This window comes from Lampetra fluviatilis, chromosome 64, assembly GCF_964198595.1.
Source record: "Lampetra fluviatilis chromosome 64, kcLamFluv1.1, whole genome shotgun sequence".
NCBI classification, from domain to species: Eukaryota; Metazoa; Chordata; class Hyperoartia; order Petromyzontiformes; family Petromyzontidae; genus Lampetra; species Lampetra fluviatilis.
In genome coordinates, this window is record NC_136338.1 from 2,614,319 (window position 1) to 2,633,969 (window position 19,651).

A 19,651-nucleotide genomic window follows, 5' to 3' on the forward strand; every position below is an offset into this window, starting at 1 on the left:
CTTTACCGAAAGAACCAAGAAGATGAATCCCTGCAGTCACGAAAGATTTAAATCGAAACTCAACGAAGTGGTTCATCGTGTGGACGTTTATAGCAGCCACATACTCTAAAACGCGCGATTCTAAATGTGGAGGGAATAACCGTAGGAGCCGGAGAATAATCCACGCGGCCACGGGGGGAACACGCGTACTCCAAATGTACAGGCGTCAAGAGTCGGGTTCGAACCCACGACCTCCTGTGTACACCAGCGGCAGGGCAGTTAGCATGGCGTCTCAAATGCTGATCAATGCGGCATCGTTTTACAGAAGGAAGAGGCGGACTCGGAGGTTGCTCCCGAGAAGACATCGTCACCACCGCCACCACCGTTGCCGCCACCACCACCGCCACCACCGATGCTGCTGTCCGTGCTGGCGACGTCCACGCCGATCAACAGAAACGGCATGGACGCCGCGCCCCGTTCGGCCGCGACGCAATCGCCCCTCCCCTCGACCGCTTCCCCCACCGCCGCCACCGCAGCCAGCGTCGGCGTCACCGCCGCCGTTACCGCCGCCGTCACCACAGCCGTTACCACGACCGCCGCCGCGGGTGGCGGTGGCAGCTCACGGCTGCAGCAGCGAATCCCGCCCGCCAAGCGACCCAAGATCACGGTACGGAGCCGCGTCGTCGTCGTCGGTGGTGACGGTGCTTTGTCGTTGGTGTGCTGTGAAAGTTGAACGTGGACACCCAACGGCTCGTGTTCGATGAACGTGCCTCCCGTAGAAGGGGGGGAGCCCCTTCGAGAGCCCCTCCCCCGAGTGGTAGTTGGCCTACTCTTCCACGCAGGCCACGTACGTCCCGAAAGAAGTGGGAGTACTCGCACTTTACCCCACCACCGCATGCGATGCTTGCGCTCGATTACCCGTGGTGAGGTGAGCCCCATTTATTACACGCTTTCATTTAACTCTGTTGTCGTCGTCGTTGTTGTATCGTCAAATCTTCTAACTCAATTTTAACCCACTTCCCAATGTGGTATCGACTGCAAACGTGGTATACTTGTGTCATACTGATGACAATACTATATTCTATCATAAAAAAAATATATTTATTTTTTTAACATTCTTTTTTTCATGTTATGTTTTGGCTTGGGTGTAATTGTCCACGCTCAACTGACGTTGGCTGAACTTGGCCACGGCCCCTTACGTTATGGCAAGCTTCGAACCTACTTCCTGGAGTTGTGGAGTTCTTCCATTACTAGTATATTTCATGAAAGCGTGTTTAAAAAAAAGTTTTTTAAAATATTACTTATCCTGCTGGCTTCAGGAGTAACCCCTGGTGCTTGTCTGAAATACTGCTGGAAAATGACTGGTGCGGAGGCAGTGGTGTCACTGTGTTCCACGCTTGTAGATACAGACTCGCATAGCCTTACGTGGAAGACCCGGCAAGGCTTCTACTTAGCTATTAGTTTATTTTTCAGAAGGGACTCTGCCACAAATGATAGCTCAACGAGAAGTGGTCTAAACGCGCGATGTTCATTCTAAACGTGAAGGGAAAAACCGGAGGACCCGGAGAAAAATCCACGTGACCACAGGGAGAGAAATAGACACGCAAACTCCAAATAAACAGCAGACGTCAGGGTCTGGATCGAACCCACGGCCTCCTGTGTACCAGGCGAGGTAGTTAACAACTCCTAGCCACCGTGATGATGATGAGAGAGAGAGACACACAAACTCCAAATATACAGCAGCAGGCGTCGGGATGGAACCCACGGCCTCCTGTATACCAGGCGAGGTAGTTAACATCTCCTAGCCACCGTGATGATGATAATGAGAGAAAGAGACACGCAAACTCCAGTTAAACAGCAGACGTCAGGGTCGGGATCGAACCCACGGCCTCCGGTATACCAGGCGAGGTAGTTAACAACTCGCCACGTTGGTCACTGGTGGCGAAAATCGAAGCGCTCGCGGCTCGTGATAGCCAGGTCACTTCTGAAGAAGAGCGACCGTAGCTCAGTGGTGGGCCTTGCTTGGTAAAAACATTGTTTGTTAATAGCTCCGTTGTTTTGCGGTGTCAGCTTCCGCAGCACAAGTCGGTGGTGGTGAGCCTGGGCGGGGACTCGGACTCTGACACGGAGGGCGAGGCGGCGGCCGCCATCGGCTCACGGCTCCTCGGCACCGGCCTGCTGGAGATGATGATCAAGGAGGCGCGACGCACGGCCGACGTACGTGCGCTCGCACACGCACGTATTACCTGTCCAGCACGTACATACGGACGGGGCAGCGTGGCCTATTCGCCGAATGCCCGTTGTCGTCGATTTTGGTGGATCTCAACGGGGATGGATTGGACCTTGTGTAAGATGTACGATAGACGTGCCACGCACTCACCAATCTATTGGTACGAGTTAAGATGCTTTTAACGAATGATTTCTCTTCATTCTAGATTTAAAGTTTTCGTGACTGCAAGGATCCATCGTACTCTTTGGTTTTTTCGGTAAAGTCACGTTGCTTGTGTTGCTTTCCGAAACGTCGTGATTTAATTTACTTGTTAATTTATTTTAATTTTTACCTACGTGACTTTACAGAATAAACCAAAGAGAATTAATTCTCAGTCGGGGGTTTTTGTTGCTGTCAACCGTAGTGTTTGTTCTGCTGTTTGTCCGCGGTGACCCCGGCGCTCGTTACAGAATCTGAATATTGAATCTGGTACAATAAATATGGTTGAGCGTGCTGCCAAAGCCCATTACCAAACCACCACCCTGACCTTCGGACCATTGGCCAGTCGTGGAAGCTGGGTGGACGAGGGTGAATCGTCGCACTGCTCAGAATCAGAATATTTATTTACACTGCAGGAGAAATCTGATGAGCTATAAAGTTACTTTTCACAGACGTTCGGTAGGGGCACCGGGGTAAGAACGTTCCAACAACAAACGGAACAAAAACACTAAAGTAGTGAAAAGTACAATAAAGGTAAACAAATCGCCCAAACACATAAAACTAAACCATCTCCATCCCACCAGGCAAAGCCAAGTGAGGTATTAACTCCTTTGCCTGGTGACGCAATCCATACTCTTTGGTTCTTTCGGTAAAGTCACGGAGATATAAAATAAAAGAAATCACGACGTTTCGATTGCAACACAAGCAATCACCTGATGACGATGATGATGATTGCTTGTCTCGCGATCGAAACGTCGTGATTTGTTTAATTTAATTTCTAACTACGTGACTTTACCGAAAGAACCAAATAGTATGAGGCATTAACTAGCTTTTTAGAAGCGACCTGGCCACAAACGATTGCTCAACGAAGTGGCCCATCATTTGTGGACATTTATGGCACCGATATCTTTCAAATCTCAATGCATGCTTTTTACATGTGGAGGGGAAAAACCGGAGGACCCGGAGAAAAAAAAAAATCCACGTGACCACGGGGAGAGAAACACGCAAAACTCTACATACACAGCAGATGTGTGAGGGTTTTGATCGAACCCACGACCTCCTGCATACCAGGCGAGGGAGTTAATATCTCGCCACCGCGACGCTGCCTTGTCTTTGTCCACAGGCAGCTAAACCCAAGCCCAAGTCGAACGCCGCGGAAGAGAACAGGGACCCCCAGAAGACGCCCGAGGCGATGCCGGATGCGCAGAAGCCGGAATACCGCCGGCTCCGGGATGAGATTATGAAGTAACGGAAACCCCTGCCCCCCCTCCCCCCCCCCCCCCTGTTCCAATCAACCCTCGTCGATCAACTGTTGCTGTCGCTTCGGCGAACGTCGTCGCTTGTCGTCGTCATCGTCGTTTTCACCGTTGCCAACCGTCGTCGCGGTCACGGTCATCGTCGTTACCGTCGCGACTTTCGACACGATCGCCGTCGTCGTCATGAGCCTGACGACGCCATCGTAACCACTGTCGCCATTACCAAATACCACCATCGTTGTTTTGTGTCATTACCAGCCCCATTGTGATTGTCGCCATCATCGACGTAATCGCCACGATCGCCGTTAATGTCACCACTGTCATCGTCGTCATCATCAGTTTAAATATTGACACCACAATCCTCAACAACGTCATCGGTGCGTTGTCGCAGCCAGACAGCGCCCAGAGTGGTCGCTGTCTGCAGAGATGTCTCCTCCGTCTGCCTGTCCATTCCCCTCCTCTACCTACACCACTGGGAGGGAGCTTGACCTCTTTGACCCCATCCAACTAAGTTTGAAAGAATTTGTGAAGTTAGCGCTGTCCGTCCCTCCGTCAATCAATCCACTGCAGGATGAAAGCCTCCCCCTCCCCCCCCACCTCATGCCATGTCAGCCTTGGGGGTTGTTCAACCGTAGGCCACCAAACTGGTGAAGAACCCGGATGCCACTCCCCCACTGATGTTAGCCGTTGTCAGGGTTCTTACTTGGAAAGGTTCCTAACTGAAGGGGCCTCTGGAGAGGGGGGGGGGTCTGACCTACCCTGCCGGTCGGTGCGGATCGCTAAAGGGGCTCAGGAATTGTTCACGGGAGATATCACGAGTCGCTGATGTAAGCCGTGGTCTCGGCATCAAAGATCAGTCGCCGGATTCATAGCGCAGCGTGCTGACCGCTGTCTGTCACCTGCCTGCCCTCTACCCCCCCCCCATCTCTCACGTAGGCGCGAGCGACTGAGGCTGGGGGGCATGGAGACCATGCAGGGTTCCCCGGCCACATCGGACACCGACACGGAGCCGGGGGGCGGAGCGCAGAGCGCCGCGCTCAGCAGCACCATCGCCGACACGGAGACGCAGCTCGGCAGGCAGAGGTGTGTGGTGTGTGTGGTGTGTGTGGTGTGTGTGGTGTGTGTGTGGTGTGTGTGGTGTGTGTGGTGTGTGTGGTGTGTGTGGTGTGTGTGGTGTGCGTGGTGTGCGTGGGGGTGTGTGTGTGGTGTGCGGTGGTGTAGCGGTTAGCGCGCTGCGCTACGAACCTGGCGATCCGGGTTCGATTCCTGCTCACGGCCAACACCAGTGACGATTATTTGAACCGGTCCTGGGCCTCCCCTAGGTCGACTCAGCCTCGGTGTGTAAACATCGTCACTAGGGAGACAAAAGCGGCCGGGCGTGGTGCTGGCCACCCACCCCCTCGTGTGCCGTGCCGGCCTTCATAGGTGCTGCTCGCTAATAGCACTTGCCCCAACAGTCTGTTAAGGCTACACTGGGGATCTTTGGTGTGCACATGGCCTGGCACAAGCGTCGTGGTGACGTCACCGCCACTAAGTGGCGAATGGCGGTTGTTGTAGTGTGGTGTGTTAAGTGCGATGGGTGCTGACACAGGGATGCAGCTCGAGAGGCAGAAGTGTGTGTGGTGTGTACGGTGTGTGCGGTGTGTGCCGACAGGTTGCAACGAGTCAGAGGTGTGTATGTGTGCGGAGGTGTAGCATGTGTGTTTGGCCGCTGTAACGGTTTGTGTATCAATCCTGCGCATGGACGGTGCCCATATCCTTTGTGAGCACCCTGAAAACGATTGTTTCAGGGCGCTTTATAAATTATTATTATTATTATTAATCGGCTCTGCGGGTGGAAGCGAGCGAGGCTAAGCGACGGCACGCATTTATCATCAACGGTCTTGTGCGGCTGGATTATTGTGTTCGTTGGCCTGGCCGGAATGGTGCTGCCCCCTTGGTTCGCCCAACGTGATCCGCACGGTTCAAACAAATCGCCCGAGTCGCCGGCATACGGCAGCAAGAGCAGTTTATGCAAATGCCGCACGCAAGACGTCGCACGTTTAGCGCAGCGCTCCTTCCCTCCCCGACTGCGCGCGACGAATGAACGCACGGGATGGTCTGGCCGCGCGCGAGTGTAGTTCCCTCCTCTTGCGTCGCGCTCGCAGACAGGCGCTGGCCAAGGACTCGTTGCTGCTGTCGCAGCTGGTGGCGCAGAAGGAGAAGAAGGCGGAGGGCGTCCGCCTGGCCGAGGTCAAAGCGTTGCGCCTGCGCGAGCAGCTGCGGGCCACGGAGACGGTGCTCTCGGCTAACTCCACGCTGATGCGCAAGATCGACGAGCAGGTGAGCGAGCGTCGGGTTTAAAAAAAAAAAACGTTGAAAAAAATCGCGAGCGAAAATATCGTCGGGAAAATATCGTCGCGAAAATATCTGTCTACTTGACAGACCTGCTTCTCCACCTGAGGACGGCTGCTTGCGTCGTGAGAATTATTTTATTATGTTTTATTTTTATTATTTTATTATTTCCATTCTACGTGACTTTACCGAAAGAACCAAGAAGAGAAAAAAGACGCGAAAATATCGTCGCGAAAATATCGTCGCTCTACTCTTTTTGTTTCACCAGCTCAGGCCCACTGAGCTGTATTATAGCTCTGTTTTTTTTCAGAAGCGACCTGGGCCACAAATGGTGATAGCTAGACGACAGTAGCTTATCATCACGTGGTAAAGTTACACCGGCCCAAATACTCTTTAAACGCGTGACGTTGATTCTAAATGCGGAGGGAAAACACCGGAGGACCCGGAGAAAGTCCCACGCGACCGCAGGGAGAGAAACACGCAAACTCCAAATCTATACAGCAGGCGTCGGGGTCAGGGTCGGGATCGAACCAACGACTTCCTGTATACCATCTCCTAGCCACCGCAGTTCACACGATTCGGGTCTGTGAGGATTGGCAAAAGTAAGGGGGTCCAGTGTGTCTGCAGATATCACGCCGCTCGGTTTAATCCCGCGGCGCTTTCGCGGCCAATATTATCTGTAATATTACGTAAGATATCACTTCAAATGTTATCTGCAACATAAACAAAGACCTTAATGTAAGTCTCAAAAACCTCTAGGGCACTTCCCGGCATGGTAGGCCGCTGTCGGTAGCCTAAAAGAGGCCTAGAAATAGGGTTTCGTTCCACCAAGTGGGGCACTACCTACTTTTTTAATATTTAACATCAGAAATATATAGAGATTCCTTAGGAAAAAGTTCTCCGCACACAACCTTGCAGTTTTTGAGAAAAATGATGCTAAAGGTGCCCATTTTGAAAAAAGGGAAACCATAGGGAATTTTGCACTTTTAAACCTGTTTATCATATAAACCCAAAAATGCAGAATTAACACTTGAAGTACAAAATAAACCAGTTTGAAATGTGTGATATACCTGAAGTTGCTATCTATGCACAGTAAACATGATAAGATTATCAAGAAAACGTCTGCTGTAGCATTAACATCCCAATTACTTCTCATTATGTTGTTCCAATTGAAAGGTAATATTTGAGGTAAAATCTGAATAACAAATATAATTAAGCCAAAATATAATATATAAAAAAGCACTTTTCAAAATAACACATTTAATGGTGAATTGTCAATTCGTATACATGAGCAGCAACTGCACTACATATTCACAGCAATGACTATTGTAAGCAAGATTGAATTTTGATTGATTTATATTAAATATATATGTCCTATATTAATTTTATTATCATGTACACATCACTAAATATCAAGATCACTGTCCTCACTATCAGATTCACATGAAACAAATATCCTCAGTTAATCTCACATTGTCACAATGAACACATTGACATAGGTCAGTGCAGGCCAGGCCAGCCTTGTGGCATGAGCACCTTCCACCTGTACAAGTACGAGACTTACACCCACAGTGGAGTGACCCCAAAATCTGTTGAGAAGCTGGATCTTTAGTCATCCATGATATGATGAGATCACTGGGAGCATTTATAAAAGGATCCAATGCTCTCCTGTGGATTGCAGCTAGGTAGTTAGCACGCTTGAAGTGCTCTGTAAGTGCATCTTTTGTTGGAGGTAATGCCTGTTCGGAAGAGGCCTGGACACAGAACCTATTGTATCTGGCCAAATTAACATCTGATACCTTCTCTCCATACAGCTCACACACAAAACGTTCTATGGTCACAAATGTGGTGCTGTCCATTTCAAATTGCCTCCCAAGAGCAACAAATACACTGATGTACTCTGCATTTCCAGACACTATATTTAGTGGTTTCTCTTTTCCTTTCCCATAAAAGGAACTAGTTGAGTCACAGCCAGTGAATGTGTGTAGTCCTATCAGTGCCGCTGTCAGTGAAGGACCCAAAGCAGAACCAATAGCCTGGAGATCGAACATTCTTTGCCTGTCTTTTGTTCCTGTCAGAAAGTCCATCTTTGCTGAGGGAAGCTTAGCCATCAGTGTCAGGACTCTGGATGATTATCTTATTATAAAGTTCACTCCAGGCATGTTTTGCATGAAGTAGGAGCCTCGTGTCAGCTTCTTCATGGTCACAAGTCAAAGATTCTACCTCTGACTAGACATAATGCCATCTTTAAGAGTGAGTTGATGACATACATTTCTGTGTGCCACAAAGATAGCTATGTCTTTTCCAGCTGCTTGTAAAGGCACAGTTCTCCATGTCTCAAAGAGAAAGTCTGTCAAGGCTTTTTTATTTTCACCACTGGCTAGAAACTTGGTCCACTGACTTGGAGTCTTCTGCTTGATGCTGTATATTTGCAGTAATTGTTGTCCAGCAACAGCACATCTTGATCGTTCAGCATTTTTGATGCTCACTGCTGGGTAGTGATCAATGACAAAATCGACCCTTGGACAACTGAACTTTCTACCCATCTTAATCATAAGTTGAAGAAGATCATCAGCAAGCTCACCGAATGTGTCTGGTATATTCTTGAGACTCCTGATCAATGCCATGCCATCTATCAGTAGGGCACCAACAAGCTAGAAAAGCAGCCTTATTAGTTTTGGCTAATGAACCATCAGTGCTTGCTAGCGGGGATGAGATATTGCCAAGTGAATATGTCAGAACCTCTTTCAAGTTTACAGACAGGGATTGACGTATCACTAACAGTCGTGCAAAGAGTCTCCTGTCCTTTTTTAGAATGACTTGATTTCCATCTTTTGTCTTGGATGATTTCTTCATTTGATCCCCAAACGTAGTGAGCTTCAAGGACTTTATTGGAGAGAAGAAGTCTGTTTTTGATGACTGGACTCGATCTTGGATGAAAAATTTCAGAGCTGTTTCACCTTCATCACAAGCACTTTGTATGTCATCTCTGACGGTCTTTGTAGCAACAACACCAGAGCTAACACATACAAGATCTTCACGAGGCAGCAAGGGATTGATCATAGACTCAACCGCTGAAACCAAAGATATAACAGCAGCATTGTCTTTTGCAATTCTTGTTGCATCCAACTCTTTATGACCCCTCTCTTCATGTTGCATTCCAGCCATCATTTCACACTGCCTTGTGATTGCAGAACGTTCAGGATGAGACAGTATCCACCGCTGGACGGCACCTCTGTTCAATGTTATCCCAGTTATGCCGCCTTTGGTCTTTGAATCACGGTTGCAGGTTTGTTCTATTGCTTGGTCACAAGCTATGGATGAGAACCTGTTAGCATCCTTACACTGTACTGTCCAGTTTCCTTTTGCAGTAACTTCTTCATAGCAGTGTGGTTGAGTCTTTGGAAGATTGATCATCTCGACCCAATATGCTGATAGGTACCTTGCATAATTTTGGCGGTCATATGCAAAATACAATGCCAGCATACGTCTCACTGTTGCTAAGTGAAGGCTCCAGTCAGAGCATTAGATAGGACATGTATATTTAAAGCCCTACCTTCTATAGAGAAATAATTTGATTATGGAATTACATTGCATTCACACGCAATATGTAAATGTAATTGGAGTGACCCCACAGATTTGTGAACAAACATTTTTTTGTACCTACCTATATGTTTTTCAGTTTTGCTGAGAAATCTTGTGTAATCTCGATAGCAAGATTTGTGGTATCAGACCTCAATTGCAATGCAGTCTTTCCCACGAATGTGTGTCAGAATGCTCTCATCTGATTTTATTTGAGCTGCCTCACGAAGAAGTCCTATATTAAAGATATGAAGAATAAATTATAAACCCAGTTGGCAATATATTAACTTGCATAACATTCAATTCAAGTGAGTAAACATACCTGTGTTAATCGAGCTTGATCGCCGCTATCAGATGAAGCTGCGCTGTTTAAGTCCTCCTCCATGTTTACATGTGCGTAGTGATATTGGCTTGATTTTGGCTCTGACCTACTTACATTTTCGATGCTGATTGGTTGAAAATCTAGCTCAACAGTTTTTTATGTCTCAATACGCAGTCAATATAGTGCGCCAATAAATTACACTTTTCTCATTAACTGCAGGATAATGCGTGGAGAACTTTTTGCTTGGATACCTTTTATTAACGTTGAACATATTGAGCAAAAGAAAAAGTAGTGCCCCGTTTGTCGGAACGAAACTGAACGATACAGCTCACGTACAGCGGCCTATGGTAGAAAGCTGACATTTGGTACATCGGCGTGTCTCGCTTCTGCAGTCATACCCCGATTTACGTCTTCCCCCTTGGTCGTTTCGCAAATACGTCGTCACTTTGACTCGCGACACGATGAGCATCGCCTCAAGCCCGCACTCAGGTCGCTGACAGCGGCGGCGTCCGTTCTTTCTCGTTATCCGTCGCCTATCGGCCTTCGCTTCCTCCACATGGCTTTGATTCACCTCACCCACCCACCTCACCTCACCTCACCCACCTCACCTCACCTCACCCACCTCACCCACCCCTCTCATCTCACCTCGCCTTACCCAACCCTCCCACCTCACCTCACTCACCTCACCCACCCCTCCCACCTCACCTCACCTCACCCAACCCTCCCACCTCACCTCACCCAACCCTCCCACCTCACCTCACCCACTCCTCTCACCTCACCCACCCCCCTCACCTCACCCACTCCTCTCACCTCACCTCACCCACCCCTCTCACCTCCTCTCACCCAACCCACCCCCCTCACCTCACCCAACCCTCCCACCTCACCTCACCCACCCCCCTCACCTCACCCACTCCTCTCACCTCACCTCACCCACCCCTCTCACCTCCTCTCACCCAACCCTCCCACCTCACCTCACCCAACCCTCCCACCTCACCTCACCCACCCCCCTCACCTCACCCACTCCTCTCACCTCACCTCACCCACTCCTCTCACCTCACCCACCCCCCTCACCTCACCCACTCCTCTCACCTCACCTCACCCACCCCTCTCACCTCCTCTCACCCAACCCTCCCACCTCACCTCACTCAACCCTCCCACCTCCTCTCACCCACCCCTCCGACCTCACCCACCCCACCTCACCCACCCCCCTCACCTCACCCAACCCTCCCACCTCACCTCACCCAACCCTCCCCACCTCATCTCACCCAACTCTCCCACCTCACCCAATTCTTCCACCTCACCCAACTCTCCCACCTCACTCAACCCTCACCTCCCCTCACCCAACCGTCCCACCTCACCTCACCCTCCCACCTCACATCCACAAAGTAATCCGGGGTGGTGGGGTCGCGGGGTGGGGGGTGGGTGCGGTAATACTGTGCCACATCAATCCGTCGCGTCGTATGTGCCCTTAATGAAAACCGTCGCCCCCCCCCCCCCCCAGGTGGATCGCATCAAGCAGCGGATGGACTCGAAGGCGTTTGTGGTGGGGCAGCTGGAGGAGGAGCTGGCTCGGGCCCGTGCCCTCGTCAGCAAGCACCTGGGCAAGGGGCTGCCGGTCGTCAGCGGTCTGGCGCGGCCACACGCCGGCGTCGGAGACGGAGGATTGCCAGTGAGTCGTCGTCGTTGTCGTCCTTGTGTGTGGGACCGGTGGTATTTTAATCATTTAAATTTAATGATTTAAATTACCACCAGTCTGGAACACTCTCCCCGCTACACATCCGACAAATGGAATCAATTAACTTATTCAAATCCGAACTAAAGGCTTATTTATTTGTCCAGGTACACGCTGGAAAATAGTCATTTATATGATGGTCCATATAAAGAAGACGGGGACATAGACGTTTCAGCGTCATACAGTACAACGATGTATTTGTCTGCGGCACCCTCTGCTGCCGACGGCGCCCCGCACACCGTTCCATTGATGGCGGTCGAGCGCTCTTCAGGGCTCCCAACCCTCCTTGGCTTGGGAGCCTCGACTAGATGGGGGGTGCATTCTGGGTGATTTGGGTCATCGGTGACGGTACACCCCCCCCTCCACACACACACACCTCCATAATGTCTCTCTGGGGGGGGTCACTGCCCCGTATCGAACTGTCTGATCATTTTCTTGATTATTTCGGTAAAGTCACGTAGAAGGGAAATAATAAAGTAATAAAAATAAAACATACTAAAATAATATAATATAATTTTTATTACTTCCCTTCTACGTGACTTTACCGAAAGAACCAAGAAGATGAATCCCTGCAGTCACGAAAGCTTTAAATCGAAATGTCTGATCATTGCGGCCGCTCGTGTGGGGTCACCAGCGATGCCGTCGCGATCCTTGCGGGAGTGGAGCGGCGGTGTAACTGTCCGGGTGCCCCTCCCCTCCCCCCGCGCAGGTGAGCAAGCGCGTGAAGCTGGACCCGGCCCTCGGGGGCGGCCCCGGCAACCTCCGGCAGGAGTTTATCGCGCGCGAGAAGCTCCGCTTGCAGGGCCTGGAGCAGGAGTACGCCGAGAAGATCCGGCGTCTCAAGGCGGCGCAGAGCGGCGGTGGCCCGGCACGGCCGAAGACCGGCGCGGCGGTTGCCGCTGCGGCCACCGCCGCCGCCGTCGCCGAAGTGGCGGCGGTCGTCAAAATCGCCGCAGTCGTCAAAATCGCCGCGGTCACCGAAATCGCCGCAGTCGCCGCCACCGAGGCGCAGAAGAAAGCGCCGCAAGGTGGCGGCAGGTCGCGCGGCGCGCGGCGCAGCGGGCAGTCGCTGTCGACGCCGCCGGCCGCGCCCACCGTCAGCCAACCGTCGCTGCACGACCTCTCGCAGGACAAGCTCACGTTCGGTCCCGTCGAGGAGGGGGACGCCGACGACGCGGCGGTGCAGGCGACACCGGCACCAGCACCGGCGGCGGCGGGCGAGCGGTCGGGGCCTCCGACTTCCCCGAGCGCGACCACGCCGCGCCGGCTCTCCCTGACGGGCGGCGGCCTCGTCACGCGACCCAACCTGCCCGGGGCGGACGGCCTGTCGGGCAAGGACGCGCCGACTAGCCGGCCCGGCAAGGACGCGACGCCAAGCCGGCTCCGCGGTGGCCCGGAGGCCACGGCCGTCGGGGCCGCTAGGACCGGGCGCGGCTCTGTGGCTGCGGCGCCGGAGGTCGAGGTTTCCCGGCCGCCGGTGACGAGGTCCAGCAAGCGCCGGAGAGGGGCGGCCGCGGCCCGGGGCGTGGGACGCGGGCGAGCCAAGGGCGCGGGCGCGGCGGAGAAGAGCGCCGGTGCCGGTGGCGGCAAGGCGGTGGCAGGGGGAGACCTGGGACTGCTGGCCCAGGCCGAGGCCGAGGCCCAGGGCCTTGAGCTGGAGGCGGTGCTCGCTCAGTTCTCGAGGATGCTGCTGCCGGCGGAGGGGCTGACGAGCAGCGAGGAGGTGAAAGTCCCCCGCAGCGAGGCCCAACGCCTCGTCGGTTTAAACGCTGACGTGTTGGCGAAACAAACAGACCTGTTGCTTTGTGCGGGCCGCGGTGGCTAGGAGATGTTAACTACCTCGCCTGGTATACAGGAGGTCGTGGGTTCCATCCAGACCCTGACGCCTCCTGCTGTATATTTGGAGTTTGCGTCTCTCATCATTATCATCATCACGGTGGCTAGGAGATGTTAACTACCTCGCGTGGTATACAGGAGGTCGTGGGTTCGATTCACACCCTGATGCCTCCTGCTGTATATTTGGAGTTTGCGTGTTTCTCTCCCCGTGGTCACGTGGATTTTTGTCCGGGTCCTCCGGTTTTTCCCCTCCACATTTAGAATGTTTGGCTGCTATAAGTTTCCACGTGATAAGCCACTTCGTTGAGCTATCATTTGTGGCCAGGTTTTTTTTCTGACCTTACCTGGTAAAATAAAAAAAAAATTTGTTTAGTTTAAATCACAACTGTGGCTCTCAAACTCATTGTAGCGAGATGGGAGGAAGGTGTTCAGATTTCTTTGCGTAAAAAGTGCATCCAATTAAAAAAAAAAACCCATTCATTAGCGTCCGCCCAGCGTGTAGCGTGTATGCAGAACGCCTGGTATCATGATAATTGTTTTTTTACCCTTCTATCTGGCAACAAAACTGACACTTTTTTTACATAGAACACAATACCTGCAGTCATAATGCAAACCAAAAACATAACTCTGATAATGTATGCACTGTCCTTGAAGTTGATTGGTCCACACCCGAGACAGCTTTCCTTAGAGCCTAGTCTCACATGGTGTTGGACCAGATGACGCCAAAAGGCGCACAACTCAAAGACAATGCACCATCAGAGTATGAGAGCTCAGGGGTAAGCATATTTTTACTGGCAAATGAGGTTCCAATGGTGCGTGGTATCATATCCGCTGCGTCTTTTCATCCGCTCGCGTTTCGCGTCGCCTCCGCCGTTAACAGTGACAGGGTCGTTACGATCGCTCCGTGTTGTTCACCGCTCGCCCCCCTCCCGCCTCGTCAGGATGTGGTGACGGGCGTTGACCTGGTGCGCCTGCCTCGCCCGGCCGTCCGGGACTCTGTGGCCGAACCGTTTGGGCCCTACAAGAGCCCACTGCTCGCGTTCAAGACCTACAGGTGGGTCCGCACCGCCACCGTGCTCAATCGGCCCTGGCTTCTTCCCCTAAGCCTCCTACTACGTGTTAAACGCATCTATGCGTGGGTGTCTTGTTTATGTGTTCTAGATTTGAAGCTTTAGTGACTGCAAGGATTCATATTCTTAGGTTTTTTCGGTAAAGTCACGTAGGTAAAAAATTTAAATTATGTATCGAGTACAGCAATCGTGCTGTGACGGTTCCACCTGAAGACGGAAGCTTGTGTTGCCTCCGAAACGTCGTGATTTTTATTTTACTTTTTTAAATTTTTGTTTGTGTCTTGTGTAAATATATGTACGGTGCGTGTATGTGCTAGTAATGCGTGCGTCTGTGTTTGTACGCATGTCCGTGTGTGTGTGTCTGCTGCGTGCCTCTGTGCATCTTAGTTTTGCGTACGTCTGTCAATTTGAGTGCACTCCTGTGTTGTGTGTGTGTGTATGTGTTAGTGTTGTGTTTGTTTGGCCTGGCACAAGCGTCGTGGTGACGTCACCGCCACTTAGTGGCGAATGGCGGTTGTTGTTGTTGTGTTCTGTTTGTGTCCAGGCGTGTCTGTGGCGTTGATGCGGAGGGCGGTTAGTGTAGCAGCGTTTACCGCGCTGCCTTACGAACTCGGCCCCTTCCGAGTTCACTTCCAGCTCACGGCCACCAACACCAGTGACGGTTGTCTGAACTGGGGCTCCCCTAGGTCGACTCGGCCTCAAACGAGTACCTGGCGGTGTGCGCAAGCATCGCCACTGGGGAGACAAAGGCGGCCGGGCGTGGTGCCGGCCACCCCGCCCCCCTCGCGTGCCGTGCCGACCTTCGTAGTTGCTGTTGCGCAACAATGCTCGCCCCGAAAGTCTGCTGAGGCTACACGGTGGGGCGGGGAATCTTTGTCTCCGTTGGGTGTTTAGGTTCAGCACGTACTTCCGCACCAAGGAGCAGCTGCTGCTGAGTTCCCCGTCCTTCAGCAACAAGGTGGAGCCGCGCTGGAGCTTCTGCCACTTCGAGCTCACGGGGACGTGCAATGACGAGGACTGCCCCTGGTGAGACGCGAGATGGCAGAACACGCGACGGCTCTCTCCAGTAGTAATAGGTTTTTAAATCCTTTATATTAAGTTCGCTTGCCTGCTTGCTTGCGCGCTTACGACGGTGCAAATCTTTCGGTCGTTTTTTAACCCACTTCCCGTGATCCAATCGAGCTGACATTTTGCACACAGACTCGTTGTGCGTGACAATTTATTTTCGTGAAAAATTTTTTCCATAACTTTACACTTTTTAGGAATTTTTTTTTAATATTTAATTACCAATTGCTTAATGGTGGCAGGCAATCATCTGACCCATAGGTGGCAGCCATCTCAAGCCAGAGGACGAGAGGACTCTAGCCGCCACGCATATAAAGGATTTATAGTGAAAAACTTTGTTTTTACGGGTTAATTTTTTACCCTTTCAACTAGAACAAAAACTGACACCTTTATACAAGGCAACAAACAGCGTCTGAATGTACCATTCAGACGCTGTCTCCCTGACAGACCTGGTGTTTACCTCAGGACGGCTGCTTGCGTTGTGGCCGAAACGTCGTGAGAATTATTTTATTATGTTTTAATTTTATTATTTTATTACTTCCCTTCTACGTGACTTTACTGAAAGAACCAAGAAGATGAATCCCTGCAGTCACGAAAGCTTTAAATCGAAACGAGGCATCATGTTTGCAATAACCACAACACAAGCAGTCAAAATGCATCATCTGGTCTAACACCAATGGAGACTAGGCTCTAAGAAAAGCTGTCTCGGGTGTGGACCAATGAACTTCAAGGACAGTGCATATCATTATCAGAGTTGTTTCTTTTTGTTTGCATTTTGACTCCTTGTGTTGTGGTTATTGCAAACATGATCCCTTGTATAAAGGTGTCAGTTTTTGTACTAGATAAAAGGGTAAAAACCTATTACTATATTTTGCTACTGGTAAAGGAGGTCTCATAGTGTAAAAGTAAACACAGTTAACAGAGCAATATGGTGGCCTAACTTACAACAGCAACAACCCTCCCCTCCCCATACTCATGCTGCTGCTGCTGTTATGTCGCTGTTACTGACTGGTACAGGCAGCACATGGCGGACTGTACTCTGAGCCGGGAGGAGCTGTTCCAAGACATCCTCTCGTATGACCTCCCCCTGCTGGGCTGTACAAGTGAAAGTTCCCAGAAGGAGATAATCACCGCGGCCGGTAAAGCACCACGCACGCACGCTCGACAAAGACAAAGATCCCCTCTATATAGCCTTGGTAGACTGTTGGGGCAAGTTCTGTTGGCGAGCAGCTTCGAGATTGAAAACGAATTTCTTTGGGACTGATTTTTGTGTTCAGTCTGTTGTTCTTAACCCGCCCCCCGCGCACCTCCGTTTTGCATGGATGGCTACGTACGGTGCGAAAGAAGTTCAACGTACGTACCTCATGAAGAGATGTCGCACGCCCACTGATGTTTAGCTGTGGCTGGGAATGGATCTCTGGTCGCTGGGTCCGTAGCTCCAGGTGTCCTAACCACGCCGCACCGCCCTTAATCCGACTCGACTCAAGAAGCAATAGAAAACGGCGGAGACGATCTACATGTTCGCCGCCATTCAAAGGAAACAAAAAAAATCAAATGGCTAAGTCTCAACACATCCATTCGTCGATAACAGTGTCCTTTAAAATAGGTAATAGGTAACGTTTCGGGCAATGGCTCTTCAATGGCTCTTCTTCAGCGCACGTATAATTAACTGTAAGTGGGTAAACGCTACCTTACGTTCTTGTCGCCTAATTTGCACGCCGGGTCATCGACAGCTGACCGCTACGTAGGAGTACCGCGGCCACGCTGCATCGGTGGCTCGGTTGAAAACGTCTTCGCTGCGTGGTTTATTCTTTTTTGGGGGGGGGGGGGCGGGGGGGGGGTGGTCTGGCACGCACGCATGTACGTTGAACTCTCTTTCGGCTGCGCTAATCAGAGGCGGCGTCTCTCCCCTGCCTTGCCGATGGTCGCGCAGAGAGCTACGTGCGCGGCGTGCTGGGCCCCAACACGGAGCGCGTGACGGCCGATCAGGTGGCCGTGCTGCTTGTGGGCAAGGTCAACGAGCGCGCCCGCCACCGTGAGTGTCGTCACCACCAAAGATAAAGACAGAGATCTGCCGGATAATTCTAGATTTGAAGCTTTCGTGACTGCAAGGATTCATATTCTTAGGTTTTTTCGGTAAAGTCACGTAGGTAAAAAATTTAAATTAATAAAAGTTAAATAAAATAAAAATCACGACGTTTCGGAGGCAACACAAGCTTCCGTCTTTAGGTGGAACCTCTTACTTGATTACAGCTATCGTGCTGTGACGGTTCCACCTGAAGACGGAAGCTTGTGTTGCCTCCGAAACGTCGTGATTTATTATTTTATTTTACTTTTATTAATTTTAATTTTTTATCTACGTGACTTTACCGAAAAAACCTAAATATCTGCCGGACAGCCTGAATAGACCGTTGGGGCAAGTGCTTTGAGCGAGCACCTATGAAAGTGGGGCACGGCACATGAAGGTGGTGGGTGGCCAACACCACGCCCAGCCAACTTTGTCTCCCCAGTGGCGATGTTTACTACACACCACACCAGGTACTTGTTTCAGGCCGAGTCGAACCAGGGGGAGGCCCAGGACCGGTTCAGATAATCGTCACTTTGTGTTGGTCGTGAGCGGGAATCGAACTCGGGTCGCCGGGTTCGTAGTGCGGCAAGGTCAACGACCGGGCCCGCCAGCGTGAGTGTGACCCCGCTAGCAAGCGTGCCGGGCAGCCACGGCGCCACCACCACTACCATCACCGCTCTTGCTAGCTTACGACTGCCGCCAGGCATCGGTGACGCGACGCTGCCCGCCGCACAGAACTCGCTCGCTCTTGGAGGGGAAGAGAGGAGGAAGGCAGCAGCCAAGGCAGCAAGCCGGTGCTGCCAAGAATTGCCCGAGTTCTGCGGTCCTCCACACGTCTAGATTGTTTCGCCCAATTGATCCGGGTCTTTTTACGCTCTCGGCAATACAATGGGGACAGATGATATTAGTCCGCAGTTTGCTGGACCGCCTTCTCGTGGCTAGCCAGGGGGTCCCAGCACCTATTCCTCGACGCCAACGGGAAGGGAGTCTCACACAACATCTGTGCGGTGATCGCAGGCAGTCCATTCGCAGCAGCCGTAAAAACCGCGGGGTGGGCTCGGTGTGCCGGGTGATGGTGGGTGGGGGGGGGTGTTAACGGACTCGGCTAACAAGGGGATTGGTAGGGTCGGGGTTAGTGACGCGCCATTGCTCCGGAGACTCGCGCTGACTGGTACCGCCCCCCCCCCCCCCCCACCGCAGAACCCCCCTTCACCACGTTCAAGGAGCGGCGGGCGTGGCGGCCCGTGGCCGTGAGGAAGACGAACGCGGCGGGGACGGCCGGGGGGAGCGACAGCGAGAGCGGCGACGACGGCGGCGTTGACCGCGGGGCGCTCCCCGGGCCCGGCAAGCGTGAGAGATTGAGCGCGGACGCACGCGGCGACGCGCAGACACACGGTGACACGCGTCATGGTGACACCCGATCGCTTGGCGCTCGTCAAACGCAGATCATGCGGGTGCTGGAATACTCTCCGGGTTACCGACCCAGCACAGACCGGGCTGATGTGAGTCTCTGCCCCATTCCCCCCCCTTACCCCCCCCCCTCTCACCACGTGCCCGTGTAGCCGGTCCAGCCGTGGCACGGCAGGTCGAGGCGGCGGTGTCGGCGGCGTGCAGCGAGCGCTACTTCAGCGCCGGCTCGGACGACGCCGCGCGGCTCGAGGAGGCTGTGGAGCGGAGCCCCGGCGACATCCAGCTGTGGATCAAGCTGTCCTACAAGTACCTCCACCAGCCCGAGTGGTACAGCCGCCCCCCCCCCCCACCCCCGCACGCACGCCGGTAATACGGCACTGCTGCTCCAGACAGCTTTCTTTGAGACTAGCATCAAAGATGTGGACCAATCAGACAATGTATAGACCAGGGGTCGGCAACCAAAATAACAAGAAGAGCCATTTCTTTCCAATTCGGTACAAAATTCAGTATTTCAAGAGCCGCAATGCATCTGAGTACATACTGTACGTACGTACATATTGTCAAGAAGC

At 52.1% G+C, this 19,651-nt stretch overlaps 1 protein-coding gene across 4 annotated transcripts in view; it reads left to right on the forward strand.

Annotated features, from left to right (window-relative positions):
* ZFC3H1 (zinc finger C3H1-type containing) overlaps nucleotides 1-19,651 on the forward strand; it is a 54,995-nt gene that overhangs the window by 15,572 nt on the left and 19,772 nt on the right. For 3 of the 4 annotated variants that reach the window (XM_078882299.1, XM_078882302.1, XM_078882300.1), the window contains exons 10-22: nucleotides 305-646; nucleotides 2,050-2,196; nucleotides 3,531-3,652; nucleotides 4,600-4,746; nucleotides 5,811-5,985; nucleotides 11,403-11,570; nucleotides 12,343-13,356; nucleotides 14,411-14,523; nucleotides 15,434-15,565; nucleotides 16,622-16,743; nucleotides 17,538-17,639; nucleotides 18,873-19,022; nucleotides 19,235-19,409. In XM_078882299.1, coding sequence (XP_078738425.1) covers nucleotides 305-646; nucleotides 2,050-2,196; nucleotides 3,531-3,652; nucleotides 4,600-4,746; nucleotides 5,811-5,985; nucleotides 11,403-11,570; nucleotides 12,343-13,356; nucleotides 14,411-14,523; nucleotides 15,434-15,565; nucleotides 16,622-16,743; nucleotides 17,538-17,639; nucleotides 18,873-19,022; nucleotides 19,235-19,409 — 2,909 coding nt within the window. The remainder of the gene's footprint in view (nucleotides 1-304; nucleotides 647-2,049; nucleotides 2,197-3,530; nucleotides 3,653-4,599; nucleotides 4,747-5,810; nucleotides 5,986-11,402; nucleotides 11,571-12,342; nucleotides 13,357-14,410; nucleotides 14,524-15,433; nucleotides 15,566-16,621; nucleotides 16,744-17,537; nucleotides 17,640-18,872; nucleotides 19,023-19,234; nucleotides 19,410-19,651) is intronic. The other variant, XM_078882301.1, reaches the window with a different exon arrangement.